Below are 25,184 nucleotides of genomic sequence, written 5' to 3'. Positions count from 1 at the left end.
TCATACTGGGGAGATCCTGAAGAAAAATGGGATTTAAAGAAGAGATTTAGATTTAAAGAAAACTTGCAAATGCGGGAAGTTCCAAAAGTAAAAAGCTGCCGGTTTTCTCTACCTTAATGTTCAGTTTAACTTCACTTTATTTCACTTTGGGGTCATTTTGTGTGATAAACTTCCCATATTTGCAGGGGAGGGGGATTATTATTTATATCTAGTTTAAATCCCGTTTTTCTTTGGGATCTCCTTGTGTGATAAACCCCGAAGTCACGTTGAGCTATGTTAAGGACAAAACTGAATTCTTCACAACACCAATCCCAAAAGACGGTGCCTTGTTTTTTCCTGTTTGTTGGATTGTTTGTTTTTAAGAAAACGAGTCAATTGCAAATCAAACTTGATTCCTTGCTTTGTCTTGCTGGGATCTCACAGCGACCTTGCGTGCATCTACACTGCAGAAATAATGCAGTTTGATACCACTTTAAGTGCTGCAGCTCCAGAATCCTGGAGTCTGTAGTTTAACAAGGCCCTTAGCGTTCTTTGTCAAAGGGTCCTGGTGCATCGCAAAACTGCAAATCCCAGGATTATGTAGAATGGAGCCTTGGCAGTTAAAGGCTGCATCCACACTGGAGAAATAACCCAGTTTGGCATCGCTGTAACTGTCCTGCCTTAAGGCTATGGAATTCTGGGAGTTGGAGTTTGTTGTGGGCCCAGAGTGGAGCAGCGGTACAATGCAGACGCATCCCTTATAAGAACCAGCAACCCAAACCAGGCCAGGCAAAAGAGGCTTTTGGTCTCCCTGTGTCACCCTTTGCAACCTGCATTTCTCTTTCTGGCTCTGGCCTTGCACCTTCCTGCTGTCTCTGCTTTGGTAAGTAATAAGCATGGCTCTCCTTCTTTCCTGCCCAGCACCTCGCAAACCTGGCATGTGCCCAAGCAAACCACTTCATGAAATCCCACGCAGCGGCCAGGCCTATTGCATGGATGACTCAGCCTGCCCAGGAGACGAGAAATGCTGCCAAATTGGAAACATCACAAAATGTGTCCTTCCTCTTGAAGGTATGCCTCTGCCCCTTTCTGTCCCGATGATGATGACGATGATGATGATATTTATGTCGCTCTTGCATTTGCCCACTTCAGGATTCAAAGTGGATTACAGCAAATTAAAAAAGACATAGGGCTCAAACAGACAGGCCAAAATAAAGCTGCTTCAGGTCATTTTGGAGGTATGCTGTTTAAATGATGCATGCGTCCTGAGAGACCGGAAGCTACACCAAAGCCACACTCCAATCTGAAGGACTGGAACATGGCTTTGGCGCAGCTTCTGGACTCTTAAGATGCATGCATCATTTAAACAGCATACCTCCAAAGAGACCCGAAGCAGCTTTATTTTGGCCTGTCTGTTCAGGCCCATAATGAAAATGCACAAAACAATTCCTAATGGCAGAAGTATGTGGTCAAGAGGGAACAGAAATGGTTTTTTGTGGGTTTTTTGGGCTATGTGGCCATGCTCTAGAAGAGCTTCTTCCTGACGTTTCGCCAGCATCTGTGGCTGGCATCTTCAGAGAATGCTTTGCCTGGAAAAAGTTGTGTGTGTGTGTGTGTGTGTGTGTGTGTGTGTGTGTGTGTACACATACACACACATACTGTGTGAGCCTGGGAATGCAGGAGTGCTTTGCATGTGTCTTGTTCTGTGTTAATGGCCGGCCTCAGGCTGGGAGGCTAATGCAAAAGAGGATTAGTGTCTGCTAATTGGTGATCATTATCTGCTGGGAAAGCCCCTGACTCTGAGCGGTTTCCCATTTGCATTTGCTGAGTCCTCATTTTGCTATTCCTCAGGACTGGGAGCCAAATTTTATTCACTTTCAGGGTTTCTTCTTTCCAGTTGAAATTGTCCAGGTGTTTGTGGATCTCAATGGCTTCCCTCTGCATCCCGACCTGATAGTTGTTGGCATGGTCCAGAATTTCAGTCTTTTCATTTTATGCCCAGGATGGTTTGTGGCATGTTCTGCCAATGCTGATTTTTCTGGCTGGCCCAGTCTGCAGTGTCTCTGGTGTTCCTTGATCCTTGTTTGCACACTGCGTTTGGTGGACCCTATGGACTTGTCCACAGCTGCATGGTATGCGCTAAACCTTCCTGCGGCTGTGAGAGGGTCTCTCTGGTCCTTGGCTGAGCAAAGCATTGGCTGGGTTTTCTTTGTCGGTTTGTAAACCATTTGCAGGTTGTGCTTCCTCACCACTTTGCCTGTTTTGTCTGTGACTCCTTGGATGTATGGTAAAATACCTTCCCTTTGGGTGGCTGCTTGTCTTCCCTCCTCTGGGTTTTCCTGGGCCTGGCAGCCCTTCTGAGGTCTGAGCTGGAATAACCATTGGCCTGTAGAGCCTGGTCCAAGTCCTTCAGTTCATCTTCCAAGAAGTGGGGTTCACAGATGCGTTTTGCTCGGTCTACCAGTGTTTTGATTGTGCTTCTTTTTTGTCCTGGGTGATGGTTGGAGTTCTTGTGCAAGTATCGGTCTGTATGTATGGGTTTTCGGTATACTGTGTGACCCAAGCGTTGGTTCGGTTTGCGGATGACAAGGACATCCAAAAATGGCAGTGTTCCTCCTTTTCTTTTTCCATAGTGAATTGGTTGTTGGGGTGGATGTTGTTCAGATGGTTCAGGAATACAGCCAGGTCTTCTTCTCCATGGCTCCAGATGGTGAAAGTGTCATCCACGTATCGGAACCAAGTTGTGGGCTTTTTCGCTGCTGTTTCCAGGGCTTGCTTTTCAAAGTGTTCCATGTAAACGTTTGCTATCACCAGGCTTGGAGGGCTCCCCATTGCTACCCCATCTCTCTGTTCGTCCCACTGGAAATAGCTTGTGGTGAGGCAATGTTTGAACAGGGCTGTGATGTCTTCTGGAAAAATCTGTTGGATGAGTGTCATGGTGTCCATTATGGGGACTTTGGTGAACAGGGAGACCACATCAAAGCTGATTAATATGTCTCTGGATTTTAGTTCAAGGATACTGATTTTTCCTATGAAATGAGCTGAGTCCTTGATGTAGTGGGAGGTCTGCCCTATCTGGGTTTGTAATTGTGTGGCCAGAAATTTGGCCAAGTCATATGTGGGGGATTCAATAGCACTCACTATGGATTCCATTCCACTCTGACCCATAGTGAGTGATATTGAGATAACAAGGATTTAATAGAGATAACAAGGATTTTTTTCTGGGTTAGTCCATGCAAAGCTGTGTAGTTTTCTCCTCAGCTATAAACCCCACAGAAGCTCTTGGGAGACTGTGTTGCCTTTCTAGATCTGATGCCTCTTCTTCAGTTTCCTCAGATTCTTCATGAGGGATGAAGAACAGGAAGCTTTGTATTACATTCGCTTTTGGCTTTACAGTGACCGCATCTCTCCCTTTCTCTAGCAACGCATCCTGGCTACTGTCCCAGCAACGGAAGTGCCACAGCCTCCTCACTGCGCTGTTTTTGGGACACCGACTGCGCCTCGGACGAGAAGTGTTGCCCCAGTCAAGAACACAAAAGGTGCACCAAAGCTGTGCCAGGTAAAGTCTCTTTGGGAGAATTGGATCCAAGGACCCACAGCATCTTCCTCATGCCACATTGCCAGGGCCTCAGCCATCCAAGCCTCCAAAAATGGGATTATCCATGGCTCAGAAGGCATACAGAGAGGGCACCATCTTCTCCCCTAGGCCCATTTGTGGACTCAGTCTTGGCCTCACTCCCAGAGAATCTTTATTCTGGACAGCAAGGAAAACTGGTTAGATGAATGACCAGCTGTGGGCCAGTGAACAATATCTAATATACCAAAGAGCCCTGATGGCGCATTGGTTAAATGCCAGTATTGCAGCCACTCACTCACAAACCACAAGGTTGTGAGTTCAATCCCAGCAAAGGGCTCAGGGTCAACTCAGCCTGGCATCCTTCCGTAGGTCACTAAAATGAGTCTCAGATTGTTGGGGGCAATTAGCTTACACTTTGTAAACCTCTTAGAGACTGCTTAGTGTGGTATGAAGTGGTATATAAATGAAGCTGCTATTGCTATTGCTACCGGAGGGGGTGGTATAGAACTGGATGTCAGTCTGACCCTATTGCCAGTGTTTTATCAGGAGCAAAAATCCCCAAGCTCCCAAGAAAGGGCTGGCGCATGAAGCCCCTAGTGCCCAGGGCGCATTGTCCATTTCCACCTCTCGCACCGCTTGCTCTTCCTGTGGAGGGTTATGTGACCATGCATGTATTCCACACCCATCCTTTCATTCTGTTCTAGCTACACCTGGCTCTTGCCCAAAGAAATGTCTCCCGTGGTTGTTTACAAGGTGCGCAAATAAGTGCAAGGATGACCGGTCTTGCCCTGACGGGTACAAATGCTGTTTCTTCGAATGTGGCCTGAGGTGTGTGCCCCCGCAATATCCTTCCGCTGGACAGCAGATGGATCTGGACCAGGACCAGGGTCTTGTTGTGCCAGAGATGGACCTTGGAGGTGAGTTTTGGCTTGGAGGGCAACTGCGGGGAAGGGGGTCTTGCTTGATCCATTGCCCTCTGCCATGTTGCAACTAGGCCAAGGGGATCTTGATGAAGAGATAGCTGTTCTCTTGAGGTCTGTAGCCACTCCTTATTCTTTGAACATTTTTAAAAGTGGAACTAGCCACCCTTCAATTGACTCCAGGTTGCCTTCCACCTTTGCTTCCTCTGGACAGAAAACATTATGGCTATAATTCTGTCATATACTCAGGTGTTACACAGAGAGATCTTTAGCACCTTTGCAACTAAACGAAAGAATGAAGTTGGCAGCATGAGCTTTCCTAGACGTCAGTCTACTTCCTCAGATGCTTTTGGTGGAGATGTTATGCCTTGATATGAAAATCAATCTCAACACAGGAACAAGGTTAAAAAAATTGAATCCATGTCAAAACTTCTCAGAGAACACCAAATTGAATGGCTTTTCTTTTCATTCTTCAGGCAGTTGGACTAGCAGAACATACTTGTGCAATCCAACCACCAAGACTCAGAGAGCTTTCTGTAACTCTGAGAATAACTCATTGACATGTATCTGTATGCGTTCCAGAGAGAGAAGACACATGCCCACTTGCATCTGTTCTGGATGAACCCGATCCTTGTCTCCACCTCTTTTCTTTACAAACCCGATGTCCAAGAAAGTGGAGGTACTGCCAAATTGACTACGGGGTCCCTGGCCTCGAGCTGCAGCCAGGTAAGAGATGTTTGTAGTGTGCCTTTGAGTCATTTCACATTTATAGCAAGTCTGTTCCAGTACTGCAAGTACCAGTTCTTCCCATCTACTAGGCATTTGCCATCCATTCTTGAATGACGCTATGCTGGGGTTTGGTTCCACGAACATCTCGGATCCCTAGTCCCATTTTATACAATGGCATAGTAAAAAGGTGTCTCTTATTATATAAAATGGCAAAATCAAGGTTTGGTTTTTGGAATTTATGCATCCAGTCAAGCAGTGGATAGCTGAATCTGTGGATAATGAATCCATGGGTATGGAGGGCTGAGTGTACTGTCATTCCTGCCCCACATCCACCGGTTCCCCTTCCCACTCCCCCAACCGCCCCAAAGGCACCTTCAGTCTCTTCTGGCAGCCTCATCCAGACAATTTTAAACTGTGAATTTAGATGCTGAATTATAAAAATATAGACTGTTTTAAATTGCATGTGTCTTATTTGTCCTTTTAAGCTGTTGTGTGTTTTAATCAATGTGTTTCGATTGGTGTTGCTCGTTCTTGATTGGTTGTTGTTCCCTGCCTTGATCCATGAGGAGGGCTATTATTAGTATTAGTATTACTAAACAAAAATAATGACCACAAAGAACTTACACACATTCAAACTAGACAATGAGGAAGTTGAAATAGTAAAAGAGTTCTCATACCTGGGATCAAAGATTGATAGAAATGGGGGCTGCAGTCAGGAAATCAGAAGAAGATTAAGAATGGGGAGAGCGACTATGAAAGAACTAGAAAAGATCCTAAAATGCAAGGATATGCAACTGGGCACAAAAGTTAGAGTCATACAAGCCATTGTATTCCCTATTATTGCCATGGATGGATGTGAGAGCTGAACAGTTAAGAAAGAAGATAGGAAGAAAATCAATGCATTTGAGATGATGTGGGGCTGGAGAAGAGGGCAGAGGATCCCATGGACAGCAGCCAAAAGGACAAACCAATGGGTCCTGGAACAGAGCAAGCCAGAAAGATCCCTAGAAGCCAAGATGACAAGACTTAGACTGTCATACTTTGGACACATCATGAGAAGGCATGGATCATTGGAAAAGACCATGATGTTAGGAAAGGTGGAGAGAAGTAGGAAAGAGAGGAAGGCCACATGCCAGATGGATAGATTTAATTAAAGAGACCACGAATATAATAATAATAAATAATAAACTGTTTATTTATAGCCCGCTTTTCCTGGGAGATCAAAGCGGGTTACAACAGAGTACTACACAATGTACAATTTGCAAACAGTATTCATATAAAAGCCACAACAATACATCAGATTAATTAAAAACAGAATAAAAAGTCCCAAGATAAAACCAAAAAAACTAGCCTAAAGTGCTGGTGCAACGGGGAGAGAGCAGGTCTCATAGCATCTGGGGGAAAACCTGTTGGAAGAGGAAGGTTTTTAACTTCTTCCTGAACAGGTCAAGGGAGGTAACCGAGCGGAGCTCACCGGGAAGAGAGTTCCAAAGCTGCTGGGCTGAGCTAGAAAGCGCCCTCTCCGCAGTCACGGAATATCTCATGTCAGGAACCCTCAGGAGTTGCTTCCTGGTCGACCTGAGAGTGCGGGGCGGATTATATGGGGAGAGGCGGTCCTCCAAGTACCCTGGGCCCAAGCCATTTAGGGCTTTATAGGTAATAACCAACACCTTGTATTGCGCCCGGAAGCGAATGGGCAGCCAATGCAGATCATGCAGAACAGGTGTTATATGGCTGGTCCTGGAACATCCAGTGACCAACCTCGCTGCCATATTCTGCACCAATTGGAGTTTCCGGGTATGGTACAAGGGTTGCCCCATGTAGAGCGCATTACAGAAATCCAACCAAGAGGTCACCAGAGCATGTACCACCGTCTCAAGGTCCCCCCGGCCCAGGTAGGGTTGCAGCTGGCGTATCAGCCGAAGCTGATAACAGGTGCTCCCGACTGTCACATCTACCTGAGATGTAAGGTGGAGCGACGAGTCCAGAAGCACCCCAGACTGCGAACGGAGTCCTTCAGGGGAAGCGTGACCCCATTCAGGACAGGTGGACAAATCTCCATTCCCAGGCCAGGGGAACCTATCACGAGTACTTCCGTTTTCTCTGGATTCAGTCTGAGTCTGTTTTCCCTCATCCAGCCCATTACTGACTCCAGACAGGCGTCTAGAGGAGAGATGCCATCCCTGGTCACTGCATCAGTCGGAGTTTGCAGGAGTTGGGCAGAGCAGGAGAAGACAGGGGCGCTGGGGATGTCTCACCCATAGGGTTGCCATGGGTCAATATTGACATGAAGGCAGTTAACAACAACTATTATTATTATTATTATTATTGCTATTATTATCAGAGGCAGACCTATCTCCCACTGACCCACCCTGCTGGTCTCCATTGCTTCCTGAAAAGACTGTTCTTGTGTCTTCTAGATTATTGCCTCCTTCGTCCTGAACGTGGAAACTGTCACAGAGAAGTCACTCGATTCTTTTACGACTCAGTCACTCGGAAGTGCAAGAAATTCATTTATAGTGGATGTGGAGCAAACGAGAACAACTTTCTGACAAGTACAGAATGCCTCCGGGTCTGCGAAGGTGCCGGTGAGTGGCCAAACGCAGTGGATCTGGACTAGTGAGGACTAGGAGATTATCGCACCGGCTGTTTTCCCCATAACCTATGAGTTAGAGACTGGCAAAAGTCCCATTCATCAGTTGTCTGGCCAGAAGTTAAGCAGCATTTGAACTGGGGTGTTTTCTCCAGTCACTGACCCCACTGTAACCAGGGAGATTATAGTGCAGCTTTCCCCCCCAATCTGGGCATGGGCTGAGACCCTGTATAAATGGATGTTATTGCACAGATCCGTGCCCAGACTGGAGGCATCTTGTACCCGATTGGGACTTCTCCCATACTTAGCAATGATCGGAAAAGTATTGTTTTTTGGGAGAAGTCCCAAGAGTGGAGTCTGTGACTGGGGAAAACCCCCCATAGTTCAAAGGCTGCTTAACTTTTGGCCAGACATCTGATGAATGGGACTTTTGGCAGTTTCTAATTCATAGGTTATGGTTCCCATGAGCCCTGATTTATAGAGGATATCCTATACAGTCCTTCTTCCATTCTTGCAGTCTTCAGACTTGCGTCCCTCACTTATGTGCAAGGGATGAACGGAGGGGGGAAGAATAGGGCATGTGCCCATGTGCCCCCATTCTCCATGCCCCTGCACCCCCAATGGGGCTTGAATATAAGCGAAGCTCCATTTTCATGAGGGGGTCCAGAACAGATCCCTACTGAAAAAGGAAGAGTGACTGTATTTGGGAGGAGGTTGATCTCTGGTCCCATATCAGACCATATCAGCTATAGGATGTCCCAAATCCTACATTTTTGAAATGTTGGGAGTGGATTCAAATACTTATCAGAAAGGAGACTGTAGTCAATAAATCAAAAGAAGACAAAGATTAGGAAGGGCAGCCATGAAAGAACTGGACAAGATCACAAAGCGTAAAGATATAACTCTGAACACCAAAGTGAGGATAGTCCAAGTCATTGTGTACCCCATCGCCAAGTACGGATGTGAGAGCTGGACAGTGAAGAAAGTGAATAGGAAGAAAATCAACTAATTCGAGGTGTAGGGCTGGAGAATACCATGGACAGAAGATAAAGAGATGGGTTCTAGAATAGATCAAGCTGGAACTCTTTATGGAAGCCAAGATGACAAAACCGAGGCTGTTATACTTCGGCCACAACATGAAGAAAAATGAATAATTAGAAAGGGCAATGATGCTCGGAAAGGTGGAAGGCAGTAGAAAGAGAGGAAAACCACATGCCAGATGGTTAAATTCAATCAAGGAAGACATGGGCCTCGGTGTGCAGGACCTGAGCAGAGAGACAGAGGACAGGGGAGCTTGGAGATGCCTCATCCACAGGGTCACCATGAATCAAAGTCGACTCAAGGGTAGTTAACAACATCATCCCATATCTTTGAAGTGTTGAGAGTAAGCATCAGCTGCACTCCTAACAAGATTCTGGAGCAGATCATTAAACAGAGAGTCTGTGAACATCTAGAAGGCAATGCCATAATCACAAAAAGTCAACATGGGTTTCAGAGAAACAAGTCATGCCAGACAAATCTAATCTCTTTCTTTGACAAAATTACCAGCTTGGTAGATGAAGGGAATGCTGTGGATATAGTATATCTTGATTTCAGTAAGGCCTTTGACAAGGTTTCCCATGACATTCTTGCAAACAAGCTTGTAAAATGTGGGCTAGACAAAGGAACTGTTAAATGGATCTGTAACTGGTTGACCGGCCGAACCCAAAGGGTGCTCAACAATGGCTCCTTTTCATCCTGGAGAGAAGTGACCAGTGGGGTGTCCAGTGGGGCTCTGTCCTGGGCCCAGGGCTATTCAACATCTTTATCAATGACCTGGATGACAGAATTGGGAGCATACTTATCAAATTTGCAGATGACACCAAATTAGGGGGAATAGCTAATACCCCAGAGGACAGGATCAAGATTCAAAATGACCTGAATAGACTAGAAAGCTGGGCCAAAGCTAACAAAATGAAATTCAACACAGAGAAATGTAAGGTATTGCACTTAGGGCGGAAAAATAAAATGCACAGATATAGGATGGGTGACACCTGGCTGAATGAAACTATGTGTGAAAGGGATCTAGGAGTCCAAGTAGACCACAAGTTGAACATGAGTCAACAGTGTGATGCGGCAGCTAAAAAGGCCAATGCTATTATAGGCTGCATCAATAGAAGTATAGTGTCTAGATCAAGAGAAGTAATAGTGCCACTGTATTCTGCTTTGGTCAGGCCCCACCTAGAATATTGTGTCCAGTTCTGGGTGCCACAATTCAAAAAGGACATTGAGAAACTGGAGCGTGTCCAAAGGAGAGCGACTAAAATGGTGAAAGGTCTGGAAACCATGCCCTATGAGGAACGACTCAGGGAGCTGGGGATGTTTAGCCTGGAGAAAAGAAGGTTAAGAGGTGATATGATAGCCCTGTTTAAATATTTGAAAGGATGTCTTATTGAGGAGGGAGCAAGCTTGTTTTCTGCTGCTCCAGAGAACAGGACCCGGAACAATGGATGCAAGCTACAGGAAAAGAGATTCCACTTGAACATTAGGAGGAACTTCCTGACAGTAAGGGCTGTTCGACAGTGGAATGCACTCCCTCGGAGGGTGATAGAGTCTCCTTCCTTAGAGGTCTTTAAACAGAGGCTGGATGGCCATCTGTCAGGGATGCTTTGATTTGGATTTCCTGCATGGCAGGGGGTTGGACTGGATGGCCCTAGTGGTCTCTTCCAACTCTACGATTCTATGATTCTATGATTCTATGATTAACCCTAGAGTATCTGGTATGCAACAATTAGGTCTTATGTACCAATGGTGCTACCTTTCCTTCCACTTGCCAGCCAACCAGACAACGCAGCCCCAAATCATGCCTCCCATGCCAGTCACTTCAGTTACCTTCTTGAGCCATGAAGGCATGAAGAGCAGGCCTCACAGCATTCCCTGGCCCAGGCTTGCCCACCTTCTCACTTCACTGGCAGAGTGCCCAAAACTGAAGCGGAGAGCATAGAAGCTATGAAATGGTTAAATGGGGTCTTCAAAGCAAGCTGTCATATATACATGTGGTTGCATTATAAGAAATGTGCATGGATAGATGAGCAGCAGCCTGTCATCTGTCGGTTATTCATCTCGTCTGCATTTTTCTGCAAATACAAGCCATGCCATGCTCCTTTGGGTGTCTGCTTAGGTGTGTGCATGGCAGTCCATTGTGCAATGCAAGCAGATACAATTAGTTTAGTTGACACACTAAGTATAAGGCAAACATGCCTAAGAAAAAGGTAAAAGCAACCAGAAGTTCACAGTTTGAAGCCAACAGCAGTCTATCTTAGTAAATTGAAGCAGTTTGACACCATTTTGACTGCCATAACTCTGTTCTGGGATTTGTGCTTGGCCGAGGCTCCAGGCCTCTCTGACAAGTCAGGCTGAATACCTCGCCAAACTAGAAATCCCAGAATGTGAGGCACCAGCAGTCTTTGGCAGAGAAGGCTGAAGACCATGCAAAATCCCAGGATTCAATAGAATGGTGTTACAGCACTTAAAGCAGTGTCAAACTGCATTATTTATATAGTGTAGATGCACCTAAGTCCTGAATTGTGAATAGCCTTCCAAAACTGTGGTTTTCAAAGACTTTCTCACAACAGGAAGAACGTTGCTAAAATTACTTGTTGCTTCCATCAAGAAGAAACATAGTAAAGAATTACGTCCCTATTGCAATAACAGAAATAGACAAAAGCTGCATCTGCACAAATAATCCAGTTTGACGCCACTTTAAGTGCTTTGGCTCCATGCTATAGAATTCTGAGAACTATAGTTTTGTGAGACATTTAGCTTTCTTTGTTGGAGAGCTCTGGCGCCACAACAAACTACACCTGACTTCTCTCTCTCTTTTGGGGGATAGTGACTATGTTTCCCCTCCTTCCTTCCTTCCTTCCTTCCTTCCTTCCTTCCTTCCTTCCTTCCTTCCTTCCTTCCTTCCTTCCAGTGACCCCTAAGCCTGGAGACTGTCCAAGGGAAACTTTTCCTGAATATCAGCCCCTCACCTATGACTACTGCTTTGAAGATGCAGCTTGCCCAGGAGAGGAGAAATGCTGTCGCGTTGGGACTATTAGGAAATGCTTCCTTCTTCAAGGAGGTAGGTCTGTGTCCTTCTTTTTCTTGGTCCCCAGAATGGGAGTTTGGGGATATTTTTGAACATCGAAATGCAGAATTTGCAAAAAAATGATTATATTCCAAGTGTCCTTCTGATGAGGTGTCCTTATAATTCCCAAATTTGGTCAGGCCAAATAATTCCCACTACTGCAGTGAGAGCCAATATGGTGCAATGGTTTGAACATTGGACTATGACTTTGGAGGCCAGGGTTCAAATTCCCATTCTGCCACGGAAACCCACTGGGTGACCTTGGGCAAGTCACACTCTCTCAGCCTCGGGGAAAGGCCATGGGGCAAAACACTTCTGAACAAATCTTGCCAAGAAAACCCCATGACAGATTTGACTTAGGGCCATCGTACGTTGGAAACGACATGAAGGGACGCACCTATAAAACCTCAGCCAAGGATCAAGCCCAAGCCCAGGCCTACCTAGGACCTCCCAGGAGGTTTTCTGCTCTTGACCTTGCAATGTGTCTGTCTGTCCCTTTCCCTTGCAGTGCATCATGGCTATTGTCCTGAGAAGAAAGATGTCGCAGTCTCCTCCAAGAGCTGTTCTTGGGACACCAACTGTGCCATGGATGAGAAATGTTGCCCCAGCGAACGACGCAAAAGGTGCACCAAAGCTGTGCCAGGTAAGAAGAACTAGATCCAAGGACCCACAGCATCTTCACTGTCCCACACTGCCAGGGACTCAGCCATTGACACCTCCCCAAAAAAGAGAGACTACCCATGCCCCAAAAGCACTGCTTTCTCCTTCAGACGCATTTCTTGCCCTGGTCAGCTCTCCAGGACCAAGGAGACATTCCCTCAGTCCAGAGAATCTCTTTTGCAGTGATTAGCAAGATCAAAATGGACTGGATGAATGGTCAGTGGGGCAGTGGCTGAAATACTAGCTCAAGGTGGCACAGAATTGTGTGACAGGTTGTTCCCATTGCCATGGTCTTGTTACAAGTGATGGTTTCGAGAGGGAGGGGGTTGGCACAAAGCACCTGGTGCCCACTACGCAGTGACCCTTTGCCTTGCCTTGTCTCACTCCAAAGGATTATGGAGCCATTCTTTCCAAGAAGAATTGGCTACCTCAGGTACCTTCGCTGAATGCCTATTAATCCTCTCCCTCACAGAGAAACCTGGCCTTTGTCCCATGAAATGTTTTGCACGAGTGTTTTCCCGATGCAAAAATGAGTGCAAGGATGACCGGTCTTGCCCTGAGGACAAGAAGTGCTGCTTCGCTGACTGTGGGCTGAAGTGTGTCCCTGCAGTGGATCGTCGTGGCGGACATCGGACAGCGGTGAATGGGAATTGTGGAGGTGAGTTTTTGCCATCTGGATAGGAAGGGAAGGGTATTGCATGGGAAGGGGCACAGAAGGGGTCTGGCCTGGCCATATCTCTAACCTGTTGCTGCTGGACCAAAGGCATCTCGCCAGGCTGGCAGCCATTTTCGTGCCATTTCTACTGCCTTGTCTATGTTCACATGTATGGAAGATGGAACCACAGACTCTATCATTGGCTTTGGGCTGCCTCCTGCTTTTGGTTTTCTCTTTGGTGGAAAAACATTGCATCCAGGCTCCTGCTAGGGATGTGTGTCTATTTATGGTTGCTGCAGTAAGATGTATCCAGTACCTCTTTCCTGTAACAATCCCAGCACCTACAACCCACCTGGCAGCTGCTGTTCCACCTCCTTCAGCCATTTCTGCAGCGGAACATATGGAGAGAACGTCATCTTAGAATCATAAGAGTTGGAAGAGACCTCAAGGGGCATCCAGTCCAAGCCCCTGCCCAAACTTCTTTCTACATCCAGATGCTGGATGCCACCTGCCACACATGCACCACTCTCATCCAGCCCCTAAATGGCCCTGGGATGGCTGCCAGCAGTGTCTCTGTACAAAAGAGAGATGATATCAAGGTGGGCTTAGCATGGTGTCCTCCATCAAGTGATGCCATGTCTGAACTGATATGTATACCTTGAAGAGGTGAACTGCCGTCATGTGGAAGATGGAGCAAGCTTGCTTTCTGCTTCTCCAGAGGGCAGGACCCAAACCAAGATCCCTTATCACAGCCTCCTGGCCAATGCCCAGGCTGCTGCTTCCATCTCCTATACTAGCCTAATGGAAGCTCTGGCTGGATAAGGAGCTATGTGGCGGTCAACAAATCCTCCATCCATTCATCTTGGCTTGCACAAATATTCAACTGTGGAGTCCTCAACTCTGCAGTTGGTTTTTCTGTGATAGAAAAACATAATGTGTGAGCCCAAGGGGTTGGAGACAACTAAGACGTGAGCACCAGGCTTGGCAGGTGGAGCATTAGTGAGGTGAAAGCCAACTCCCAGTGCAGTTTGGAGACAAATCACCCAGATGCAGCCAAAACAATACTGTAACAGAGTTCAAAAACAAAAAAATACCCAGCTGTTGGCAATGCACTGACCCACTTTTCACACACACAAGAAGACGACTCACAGTCACAGGCATAGTTGATTCATCCAAAGTTCTGGAGGCTTTTATCTTCTGTTGTGTACATTATGATGCTCTCTCTCTACACCAGCCTTTCTCAAATAGTGGGGCGGGCCCCCCAGGGGGGGCGCGAGGCTCTGTAAAGGGGGGCGCGAGGCTCTGTTATGCAGAGGTGTACTTATAACAATTTTATAGACAAATGATACTATTTACAGTCGCGCGGGGGGCGCGAAATGTTTTCTTCTTCCTAGGGGAGGCATGACAGAAAATAATTGAGAAGCACTGCTCTACACACACACACACACACACACACACAGTGTGCTTGTGTCATACGTGGGCGTGCTTTATGCGGCTTTCAGCATGCATTGAAAGCCGTGCGGGGAGGAAGGGGTGGCTTATCCCATAGAGAGGAATGGGATGTGTGCCTATGTGCGTGCACGCTGCAAAACCATCGCACCGCCATGTGCAGGAGCCCCATTAATTTAAATGGAGCTCAAGCATACGCATTATTTGTTTTATGCAGGGGAGTCCAGAATGGATCTCCCACGTAAGCAAAGGGCGCACTGTATGTACACACACACACACACACACACCGTATATACTCATGTATAAGTCAACCTCATGTATAAGTCGAGGGCAGTTTTTGAGGCCAAAATCATGGATTTTGATATGACCTGTGGATAAGTCGAGGGCATGTTACAAAAGATCTAAGGGAGGAAACAAAGCACCACTTCCCTCTCTACATCTCCCTCTTTGAACCTTTCTCAAGAGTCACAGTATCAGCATGGGGAAACAAGTCTGGGTGCATACACACACACACACAGACACACACACACACCTCTTTGCATCAGCATTTCCAGACCCATGGCTTGCAGGGGGAAAAAGGAGGACCCCAGGCTTGCCTTTAACCCCAGCATTCCCAGACCCATGGCTTGCAGGGGAAAAAAGGAGGACCCCAGGCTTGCCTTTAACCCCAGCATTCCCAGACCCATGGCTTGCAGGGGGAAAAAGGAAGACCCCAGGCTTGCCTTTAACCCCAGCATTCCCAGACCCATGGCTTGCAGGGGAAAAAAGGAGGACCCCAGGCTTGCCTTTAACCCCAGCATTCCCAGACCCATGGCTTGCAGGGGGAAAAAGGAGGACCCCAGGCTTGCCTTTAACCCCAGCATTCCCAGAGGTCCCAAGGCCTTGCCGGGCCGCATCCGGCCCGCGGGCCGCAGGTTGCCTACCCCTGGTATAGAGCTTTGTTATTTGTCATAAAAAGCATTTGGAGCTGTGTTGGGCAAGAGTCTAGTAGCTGTTGCAAGGAAGGAGTTATGTGTTCCTTACAGAAGGACTGAAGGTCCTAACCCTGGGGGTCTTCCTGCCACCCATCCTTCTCTTTTAGCCAACAAAGAAGCAAATCTTGAAGGACCAGTTACTCCATCAAGGTGCCTGTATGTATCTTTCTGGACTTCTCGCCCAGATTCCATCCGTCTTCTCTCTGGATTGCCCTGGAAATGAGATTGTACTGCAGTTTATTGGTTTGTTTATACTCTATTTTGGTGGCTCTTGCACACACGGCTTCCTTGTTTCCTGCACTTACGTGTTTCCTAGAAGTTGTAGCCCAGCCATTGCAAAAGCCCTCGCTGAGCAGTGTTGCAACTAGCCGTTCTGGTTCCAGAATGTTTCACACTCCAGGAATTTGCAGGCAAACCTGAGCAAAGCAGTGGTTGTGAGTTTCCCTGAGCCCCAATTGATTTATTATTATTATTATCATTATTATTATTATTATTATTATTAACCTTTATTTATAAAGCGCTGTAAATTTACACAGCGCTGTACATACAATCTTTTTAATTGGACGGTTCCCTGCCCTCAGGCTTACAATCTAAAAAGACACGACACAAAAGGAGAAGGGAAAGGTGGTGGGGAATGGGCCTCTCTAGTAAGATAATTGATGCAAGAGCTTAGGCCTTCTGCCAAGAGGAAGCATCTTCCGTTGGGACATGCGTCTTGGGCAAGTGTCCCTGTCCCTCTGTGGTCCAACGGTCAGTAGCCCCACCTCTTCTGACCCATCTCCATCAGGTTTATAAGGTCCCTGGCCGGATCAAGGTGATGCTTGCTTTCCAGAAGAGCACCATGTGGCCCAGACTTCTCCTTCTGGGTCTCCTCTGCCTCTGGGTTGATTTTTCTTCTGCTGATCATGGCCAGAAAAAGGGTGAGTAAGGAAACTTAGCCAAACTCCAGGGAGGGAGAGACCCAGGCTGCATCCACACTGGAGTCATAACCGGGTTTGGCAATGCTTTCAGCATCCTGGCTCAAGGCTATGGATTTCTGGGAGCTGAACATTGTTGTGGGGCCCTGGTGGTGCACTAGTTAAAATGCCTGTACAGCAGCCCCTCACTCAAAACCATAAAGTTGTGAGTTCAATACCAGCAAAAGGGCTCAAGCTCGACTCAGACTTGCATCCTTCCGAGGAGGTCGCTAAAATGAGATTGTTGAGGGCAATTAGCTTACACACATTGTAAACCACTTAGACATTATTAGTTCAGTGTGAATCAGTATATAAATGATGCTGTTTGTTGGTTTGTGGGGCCCAGAGCAGACTTCTGCTGGAATAAGACTTTATCCAGTTCTGGGTACCACAATCCAAAAAGGAGGTTGAAAAACTGAAGCATGTCCAAAGGAGAGCCACCAAAATGGTGAAGGGTCTAGAAACCATGAAGCCCTATCAGGAACACCTTAGGGATCTGGGGATGTTTAGCCTGGAAAAGAGAAGGTTAACAATTCACATGATAGCCCAGTTTAAGTACTTGAAGGGATGCCATATTGAGGATGGAGCAGACTTGTTTTCTGCTGCTCCAGAGACTAGGACCCTGAGCAATGGATGCAAACTGCAGGAAAAGAGATTCCAGCTCAACATTACATAGAATCATAGAATCATAGAGTTGGAAGAGACCACTAGGGCCATCCAGTCCAACCCCCTGCCATGCAGGAAATCCAATTCAAAGCATCCCTGACAGATGGCCATCCAGCCTCTGTTTAAAGACCTCCAAGGAAGGAGACTCTAGCACCTTCCGAGGAAGTGCATTCCACTGTCGAACAGCCCTTACTGTCAGGAAGTTCCTCCTAATGTTCAGGTGGAATCTCTTTTCCTGTAGCTTGCATCCATTGTTCCGGGTCCTGTTCTCTGGAGCAGCAGAGAACAAGCTTGCTCCCTCTTCAATATGACATCCTTTCAAATATTTAAACAGGGCTATCATATCACCTCTTAACCTTCTTTTCTCCAGGCTAAACATCCCCAGCTCCCTGAGTCGTTCCTCATAGGGCATGGTTTCCAGACCCTTCACCATTTTTGTCGCCCTCCTTTGGACACGCTCCAGTTTCTCAATGTCCTTTCTGAATTGTGGCGCCCAGAACTGGACACAGTATTCTAGGTGGGGCCTGACCAGAGCAGAATACAGTGGCACTATTACTTCTCTTGATCTAGACACTATACTTCTATTGATGCAGCCTAAAATAGCATTGGCCTTTTTAGCTGCCGCATCACACTGTTCACTCATGTTCAACTTGTGGTTACGAAGATCTTCCTGAGAGTAAAGGCTGTTCGACAGTGGAACACACTCCTTCCTCGGAGATTATAGTGAAGTCTCCTTCCTTGGAGGTCTTTAAACAGATGCTGGATGGCCATCTGTCAGTGGGGATGCTTTGATTGTGATTTCCTGCATGGCAAAATGGGGTTGGACTGGATGGCCTTCTATCGTTTCCAACACTATGATTCTGTAGCTAGAATTATAGCTGATACAGGATTTCAGCCTGTGTCCTGATCATTATTGTGTCATCGGCTCAGTCCTTTGGTAGTCAGGGAACCATTTCATAGAATCATAGAATCATAGAGTTGGAAGAGAACACAAGGGCCATCCAGTCCAATCCCCTGCCATGCAGGAAATCACAATCACAATCAAAGCATCCCAAACAGATGGCCATCCAGCCTCTGTTTGAAGACCTCTAAGCAAGGAGACTCCACTACACTCCGAGGAAGGAGTGAGTTCCCCTGTCGGACAGCCCTTACTGTCAAGCTTGCTCCCTCCTCAATATGACATCCCTTCAAATATTTAAACAGGGCTATCATATCACCTCTTAACCTTCTTTTCTCCAGGCTAAACATCCCCAGCTCCCTGAGTCGTTCCTCATAGGGCATGGTTTCCAGACCTTTCACCATTTTAGTCGCTCTCCTTTGGACACGCTCCAGTTTCTCAATGTCTTTTTTTAATTGTGGTGCCCAGAACTGGACACAATATTATTCCAGATGGGGCCTGACCGGAGCAGAATAGAGTGGCACTATTACTTCCCTTGATCTAGACACTATACTTCTATTGATGCAGCCTAAAATCGCATTTGCCTTGTTAGCTGCCACATCACACTGTTGACTCATGTTCAACTTGTGAAGGATGCTGTTAATTTTGGTCCTAGTGTAGATGTAACTTTTCTTCCTTTCAGCACATCTCTTGATGGCAGCTGGTGAATGTCCAAAGCCCCAGGGTGTTGGGATCTGTGTGGAAGAATGCACAGGTGATGAATCTTGTGGTCCAGGGAAGAAGTGCTGCAGCAATGGATGTGGCCATGTGTGCACCAAGGTCACTGGAGGTAAGAGAAGCCCTTGGAGGAACCAACCTCTTCTTTCTGAATGGGGACCCCACCGGAGTCAATGTTGGAGGGAAGTTTGGGGAGAAGCAGCCCTGGGGATCTGGCCTCCATTTGCCCCCTCTCCATTCATACCACTAGAAGAATGAGTAGCAAGGGCCCTGCAGAGAATGGGGCTGCACAGACCGCCCCTGAAAGGTGGCTTGCAGCCGCCTTCATCTTTGACATAATTATTTGTCATAATTTTATTTGACATAATCGCACATTATGGCCCCGATCTGGCTTTTCCAGGGCATAAAAAGGAGGCATAAAAAGGAGCCACAAAAAGCAGCTCCTTTTGTGCCCTGGGAAGGGCACTGTAGCTGCCAGTGCCACGGATTTACGGCACTCCTTTGCGCTGTGTCATGTAGACGCAGCACCAGAGAAGCACCATGATGCCATGTGGTGCAGCTCGCAGTGTCGCACTGCCATAGAGGCAGAGTTGGGGCATGCGCCATTTGGATGTGGGAGCAGGCCACCTCCAGGAACACAGTGATGTCCCCTGACACAGGCTGCTGCCACACTGCACAATTAATGCAGCTTGACATGACTTGAACCTCCATAGCTCCTGGGATTTGTAGGATGTGGCGCCAGAGCTCTCTGATAGACTAAAAAGCTTGTTGCTATCCGTTAAACATATGTTAGTTAAATACAGCGCACCCTTGGCTTACACGGGGAATCCGTTCCTCCTCCCCCCCACATGAGCCGGATTCCGTGCATGCTCAAGCCCCATTCAAGTGAATGGGACTGATACATGTGGCGGTGTGGCGCGCGCGCATGCCACAAGAACACGCCCCATTAATGCAAATGGGATGTGCCACCCTGTGTGCCCCGTGTGCTCCTGTGTGGCTTTCAACATTTGCTGAAACCGCGTATAGTGCGCCCGCGTATGATGCAGGTGCACTATAGATTTAACTAGGTAGCTGATACAGAATTCCAGCCTGTGTCCAGATCATTTTTATATCATCTTCTCTGCTCCTTGGGGGTCAGGGCACCATTCCTCTTGGACCAGCCCTGAAGGATCCTCTAAATTTTGGCCTCCTCCTCCTTTCAGTGCGTCCCTCGAGAGCGGTTGGCGAATGTCCCAAGCCTCAGGGTTTTGGGACCTGTGTGGAAGAATGCGCAGGTGATGAGTTTTGTGGTCCAGGAGAGAAGTGCTGCAGCAACGGATGTGGCCATGTGTGCATCAAGGTCTTTCCAGGTAAGAGAAGACTTTTGGGGAGGAACCAAGCTCTTCTTTCTGACTTGGGACCCCACTGGAGTCAGTGTGGGAGGGAAGTTTGGGGAGAAGCAGCCCTGGGGGCCTAGCTTCCATTTGCCTCCTGTCCATTCATGCCACTGAAAGAATGAGTAGCAAGGGCCCTGCAGAGAATATCAGTAAGAGAGCGACCCAGAGGTCCCCCTCCAGCTTTGTCTTCCATAGTTTTCTGTGGGTTTTTCGGACTATGTGGCCGTGTTCTATAGGAGTTTATTTCTGACGTTTCACCAGCAGCTGTGGCTTTGGCATCTTCAGAGAAACATAAACTCTTATAGAACATGGCCACTGAGCCCGAAAAACCCACAGAAAACTATGGATGCTGGCCATGAAAGCCTTCGACTTCACTTTGTCTTCCATTGTTAGGAGACATCTGCCCCCCAGTGGCTCAAGGTAGAACTGCAGCCTACAGACAGATTGTTAGTAATTGAAATAACTGGCATCTGGGAGAGAAGGATCAGTTTGCCTGAGCAGCTGGGATGCATTTAGGATACATGAACTCTAATTGGCACATGGCCTCAACCACTTCCCTTCCTATTTCTCTCCTTTGTGGTGTCTCTTGGCATCAGTGAATCCGCACCGGTTTTTTAGTTGGACCTTTAAAGTGGATAGTCTCAACTCGAGTGGATGAACCTCTTTCAGGGAGAATGCTCTGCACTTTTCAGATATAAATAAATACATTTCCAAACATAATTATAAATAAATAAAGTGGAAGTACACACTTCCTGTATGTTCCTGTATGTTCTGGTTCATTAAAAAAATTGTGAAGTCAAAGGCTTTCATGGCCAGCCTTCATAGTTTTCTGTGGGATTGTTGGTCTATGTGGCTATGTGCATTCAGTTGCACAGTACTGACATTCGATGCAAGGGTTGCACAGCACAATCAATGCGTAACTCCACAGGTGGAAATTGACATTGTGCAACCCAGATGCAGGAGCACAGCCTTTGTGCATCCTTCACAATGTAGTGTTTGGTCACTGAGCAGAAATAACAGGATTGGGGTCATAACTGTGTTAACTGGAGCCTGATCGGAGGTGGTCACTGAGTCAATGACCAAGTCTACAATTAACAGAAAGTAAAATAAAATTAGTGTGGGAATACATGTAATGTCTGTGGAATGGTAGGAACACTGCGCATTAGCAAAATCCTACTATTGAGCATGTCCAAGATCGCAGGGAATGGTTGGTTGCAATCACAGTTCAGACACTGTTATTGACTCAGGAGTTTATCACACTGGTGCTAATTTCGGCATTAAAGAGAGATTAAAGCATATTTAAAATATCCTGCAAATAAAGCAAAAATGGTGAGTAATTGCACAAATGATTATTGCACACAATTACACTAATAAAGTGATATCAGAAATGCATTGTCTCTGAAATCCCAAAAGAAAAAAGTTATGTGCTAATGCTTCTTTGTGACCACTTTAAGGGCGGGTTTTGTGCGACGTTGTGTGAAATCATTTTGCGTAATTATGAGATTTTTCCGGGATATTCACGGGATAAACTCCTGATTTCCTTTGTGTGATAAATTCCAGTGTTGGCTTAGGAGTTTAAGACAATTAACAACACACACACAGACACACACAGACACTTTCCTCCCTTTCCTCTGGGCTCTCCGTAATTCCCAAATTTTAGTCCTCTGGGTATTTTGGATTTCAGCTCCCAGAAGCCCCAGCCAATCTGGCCAAGAATCAGGAACCCGGACACCAGGGTTCAAATCTCCACTCAGCCATTAAACCCATTCTCTGGCAAGTCACACACTCTCAGCCTCAAGGGAACAGAAAACCTCCTCTATACAAATCTTGACAACCCCGTGTCACCTTAGGGTTACCATAGTTACCTCACAAAACTACAAATCCCAGGATCCCATAGAAAGGCGCCATGGCAGTCAAAGCAGTCTCAAACTGCATTATTTCTGCAGAGCGGATGCTCCCTCTCTTGCCTTCAGCTGCAAGGTCACTGTGCTTCTTGTCATGGTTCCTCCCTTCTTCTTACAGAGGCCTGAAGTGGAAAGGGAATCTCCAGGTGAAAGAAGAGAGCGCTCTCAAAAGTCCTGGAAGTTACTCCTGGACCCTCCCCGGCGCATGAAGAGACCACCAGTCCTGCACAGCAATGTATCCCACCCCTCACCATTGCCTTATTGCATTGCCTTCTTCCATCCCAGCATCTCTTTGCAGCCCCGCTTAGCTCCCCAGCTCTTTCCAGCCCTTTATGTCTGAATAACCCTCCCAGCCTTCTCTTCTCCCCACTTCCCAGGGGGGGGTCTCACTTTGGCACAGCCCCTCCATACCTGGCCCTCAATCACCCTGCATTTTAAAAATAAAACCCTCCTATCCTACCCACTCCTTTCCCGAATCCTAGATGTAGATTGCAAGCCTCTTGGGGTACAGACCTGGCATTGCTTATGTTTCTCCCTACATGAAATGCTATGTACATTGATGGTACCCATATAAAGCATTATTACCCATTGAGATGCTTCTTCTGCTTTTTTGCCTGGCAAGGTGGAAGAGGAGGAACCAGGGGCATTCCTAGGGGGGTGCGGAGTGCAATGGGGGACACCTCCAAAGGGGGGGGGGGTCCCAAACGCAGTCCATGAAAACAGCCAAAGGCTGGTTGCTACACAGCTGATAGCCTGCAGCTCATGATGAGCCAGCCAAGTCACAGTTCAGCACTTACGTCACTGTAGTAGATACAAGCCTTAAGTCCCAAAGAGAGTTCACATCAGAGCCACGCACTCCACTCCCGTGGTCTTTCTCTGCTGGGCTCTGCAATGCTGCCAAAACCTACAACTGCATAAAGTGCTAAAGAAATACTCAGAGTCCCCAACTGCTATTTACAGAACTTTACTACTAAGTATATACAGCACTACATACATGACAACGAACCAGCCATTACTCAGCAACAACCGCTACTCAGTAACCCACACTCTCTAGTGGGTTATGTTCACTATTTATGCACACTTTCCAAGGCATGATTTTTGCTGCTTCAAAAACTCTTGCTCCGGGAGGAATTACATAAAGCTAGACTCCTAGCTCCACCCCCTAGTGACTCACAGGTGTGACTCACAGGTGTGACTCACAGAAGCTCCACCCCCTCAGCAACAAGCACACTCTCCCAAGAGTTTTTTAAAAATTCAAACACTCCCCAGTCAAAATGGCTGCCCAGCAACTGCTCTCCTTCTCCTCTCTGTAGCAGGAACTGGTCTGGAAAGGCTCAGTCAAAATTAGCTGCCCAGCAACTGTTCTCCTTCCCCTCTCTGTAGCAGGAAATGGCCTGAAAAGGCTCTGGGAGGAATTATATAGACTCATAGCTCCACCCCCTAGTGACTCACAGATGTGATTCACAGAAGCCCCACCCCTCAGCAACAGGCACACTCTCCCAGTAGTTTGGTTTTCCTACTGACCCACAGCACTTCTGTCTTGTCTGGATTAAGCCTCCACCTGACACCAGAAGGACAACACAGAAGAAGCCAACCTAGCTGCCCTTGGGAGGGAACACCACAGTCTGGGTGCAGCCGACTCAATCTCCCATGTTCCTGCCTGAAAATGATGAAAAATGGGGGATGGAGAGGAGGGCCTCTCCTGAAGATGTCCTCACTTGGCCAGGCTCAGAGGGGAACATACTGTCCTTCAGATAGCCGGGATCTGGGCTGTATAGAGAATTGTAGGCCATAAAATCATTTGGAACTGTGTTGGGCAACAGTCTAATAATAGTAATAATAATAATTTTTATTTGTATTTCCTGCCTCTCCGTGAGGATCGAGGCAGGATTACAGCAAAGAATAAAAACCACAATACAATACAAAATACAATATTATCTAAAAAATACAGTCAGTAAAACAACAGCAATATTACTCCCAATCACTAAAAAGACCAAATCGTTGTCAATTTTCCGTGTTATCAAGTCAGAGTGGGAATGTTCCATAAAATCCTTCTGGAACGCCTGAGAGAGTTGGGAATCGGGGGCACTGCGCTCCAGTGGATCCGTTCCTACCTCTCGGGAAGATTCCAGATGGTGAGGCTGGGGGACAGCTGCTCTCGCAAAAGAGAGTTGACATCTGGCGTCCCCCAGGGCGCCATTCTGTCCCCCATGCTATTTAACATTTACATGAAGCCGCTGGGAGAGATCATCCGGAGACATGGAGCACGGTGTTATCAGTACTCTGATGACACCCAGATCTATCTCTCCATGTCTCCTACTGATACAGTGACTAAGGAAGGCATCTCTCCTTTGGACACCTGTCTGGGGTCAGTAATGGGATGGATGAGGGAAAACAAATTCAAGCTGAATCCAGAGAAAGCAGAGGTACTCCTAATGCCCCCGAAGTACTCCCCTCTCCCCTCTCAGCAGCACTGTAATGCTAGCTGGTGTTATTTGTATTGTGTATTTGTGATTTTATTTTGATGTTTTATTGTGTATAATGCTGTTGTTGCATTTTAACATGTTGTTACCCGCCTTGATCACTGGAAAGGCGGGCTACAAATAAAATTTTATTATTATTATTACTCATGATAGGTACCCCAAGTTGAAGGCCTACGGAGTGGCAATTGGTGCAGCTAAGAATTCGTTCTATGCTGCACGAATTGCGTCCGTGGAGTCGCGTCCAGCAGAGCTGTTCGGGGTTGTGAGAGAGCTTACTCAATTGGCTCCCCCCCTGAACCCACTATTGGAGCCATCTAAAGCCTGCTGTGACGAGTTTAACAACTTCTTCGCAGATAAAATCTCTCGGCTAAGGGCTGATCTTGACGCTGTTATTGGTTCAGAATCAAGAGTAGAGGCGTCCAGAGCTTCCATGGACTCAGTTGTACTGGATCAGTTTGAGTCTGTTAGTACCGAGGATGTGGACAGGATCCTCAGCAGCGTTAGGAAGACGACCTGCTCTCTCGATCCCTGTCCTTC

The 25,184-nt window shown here is 47.0% G+C and overlaps 1 protein-coding gene across 1 annotated transcript in view; it reads left to right on the top strand.

Annotated features, from left to right (window-relative positions):
• Positions 1 to 22,753, top strand: part of LOC149315403 (papilin-like) — a 36,716-nt gene extending 13,963 nt beyond the window's left edge. The window contains exons 7-17 of the mRNA XM_089513308.1: positions 901 to 1,050; positions 3,401 to 3,538; positions 4,261 to 4,473; positions 5,059 to 5,202; positions 7,626 to 7,793; positions 11,754 to 11,903; positions 12,418 to 12,552; positions 13,042 to 13,227; positions 18,850 to 18,996; positions 20,087 to 20,233; positions 22,283 to 22,753. Of these exons, the coding sequence (XP_089369434.1) occupies positions 901 to 1,050; positions 3,401 to 3,538; positions 4,261 to 4,473; positions 5,059 to 5,202; positions 7,626 to 7,793; positions 11,754 to 11,903; positions 12,418 to 12,552; positions 13,042 to 13,227; positions 18,850 to 18,996; positions 20,087 to 20,233; positions 22,283 to 22,290 (1,586 nt within the window). The 3' untranslated portion in view covers positions 22,291 to 22,753. The remainder of the gene's footprint in view (positions 1 to 900; positions 1,051 to 3,400; positions 3,539 to 4,260; positions 4,474 to 5,058; positions 5,203 to 7,625; positions 7,794 to 11,753; positions 11,904 to 12,417; positions 12,553 to 13,041; positions 13,228 to 18,849; positions 18,997 to 20,086; positions 20,234 to 22,282) is intronic.
• Positions 22,754 to 25,184: the final 2,431 nt, after the last annotated feature.

Source organism: Sceloporus occidentalis, unplaced genomic scaffold (assembly GCF_023333645.1).
Source record: "Sceloporus occidentalis isolate IW3139 unplaced genomic scaffold, rSceOcc1.0.p SCAF_3, whole genome shotgun sequence".
In the NCBI taxonomy this organism is placed as follows: domain Eukaryota; kingdom Metazoa; phylum Chordata; class Lepidosauria; order Squamata; family Phrynosomatidae; genus Sceloporus; species Sceloporus occidentalis.
This window is presented reverse-complemented; position numbering and strand designations above follow the sequence as displayed.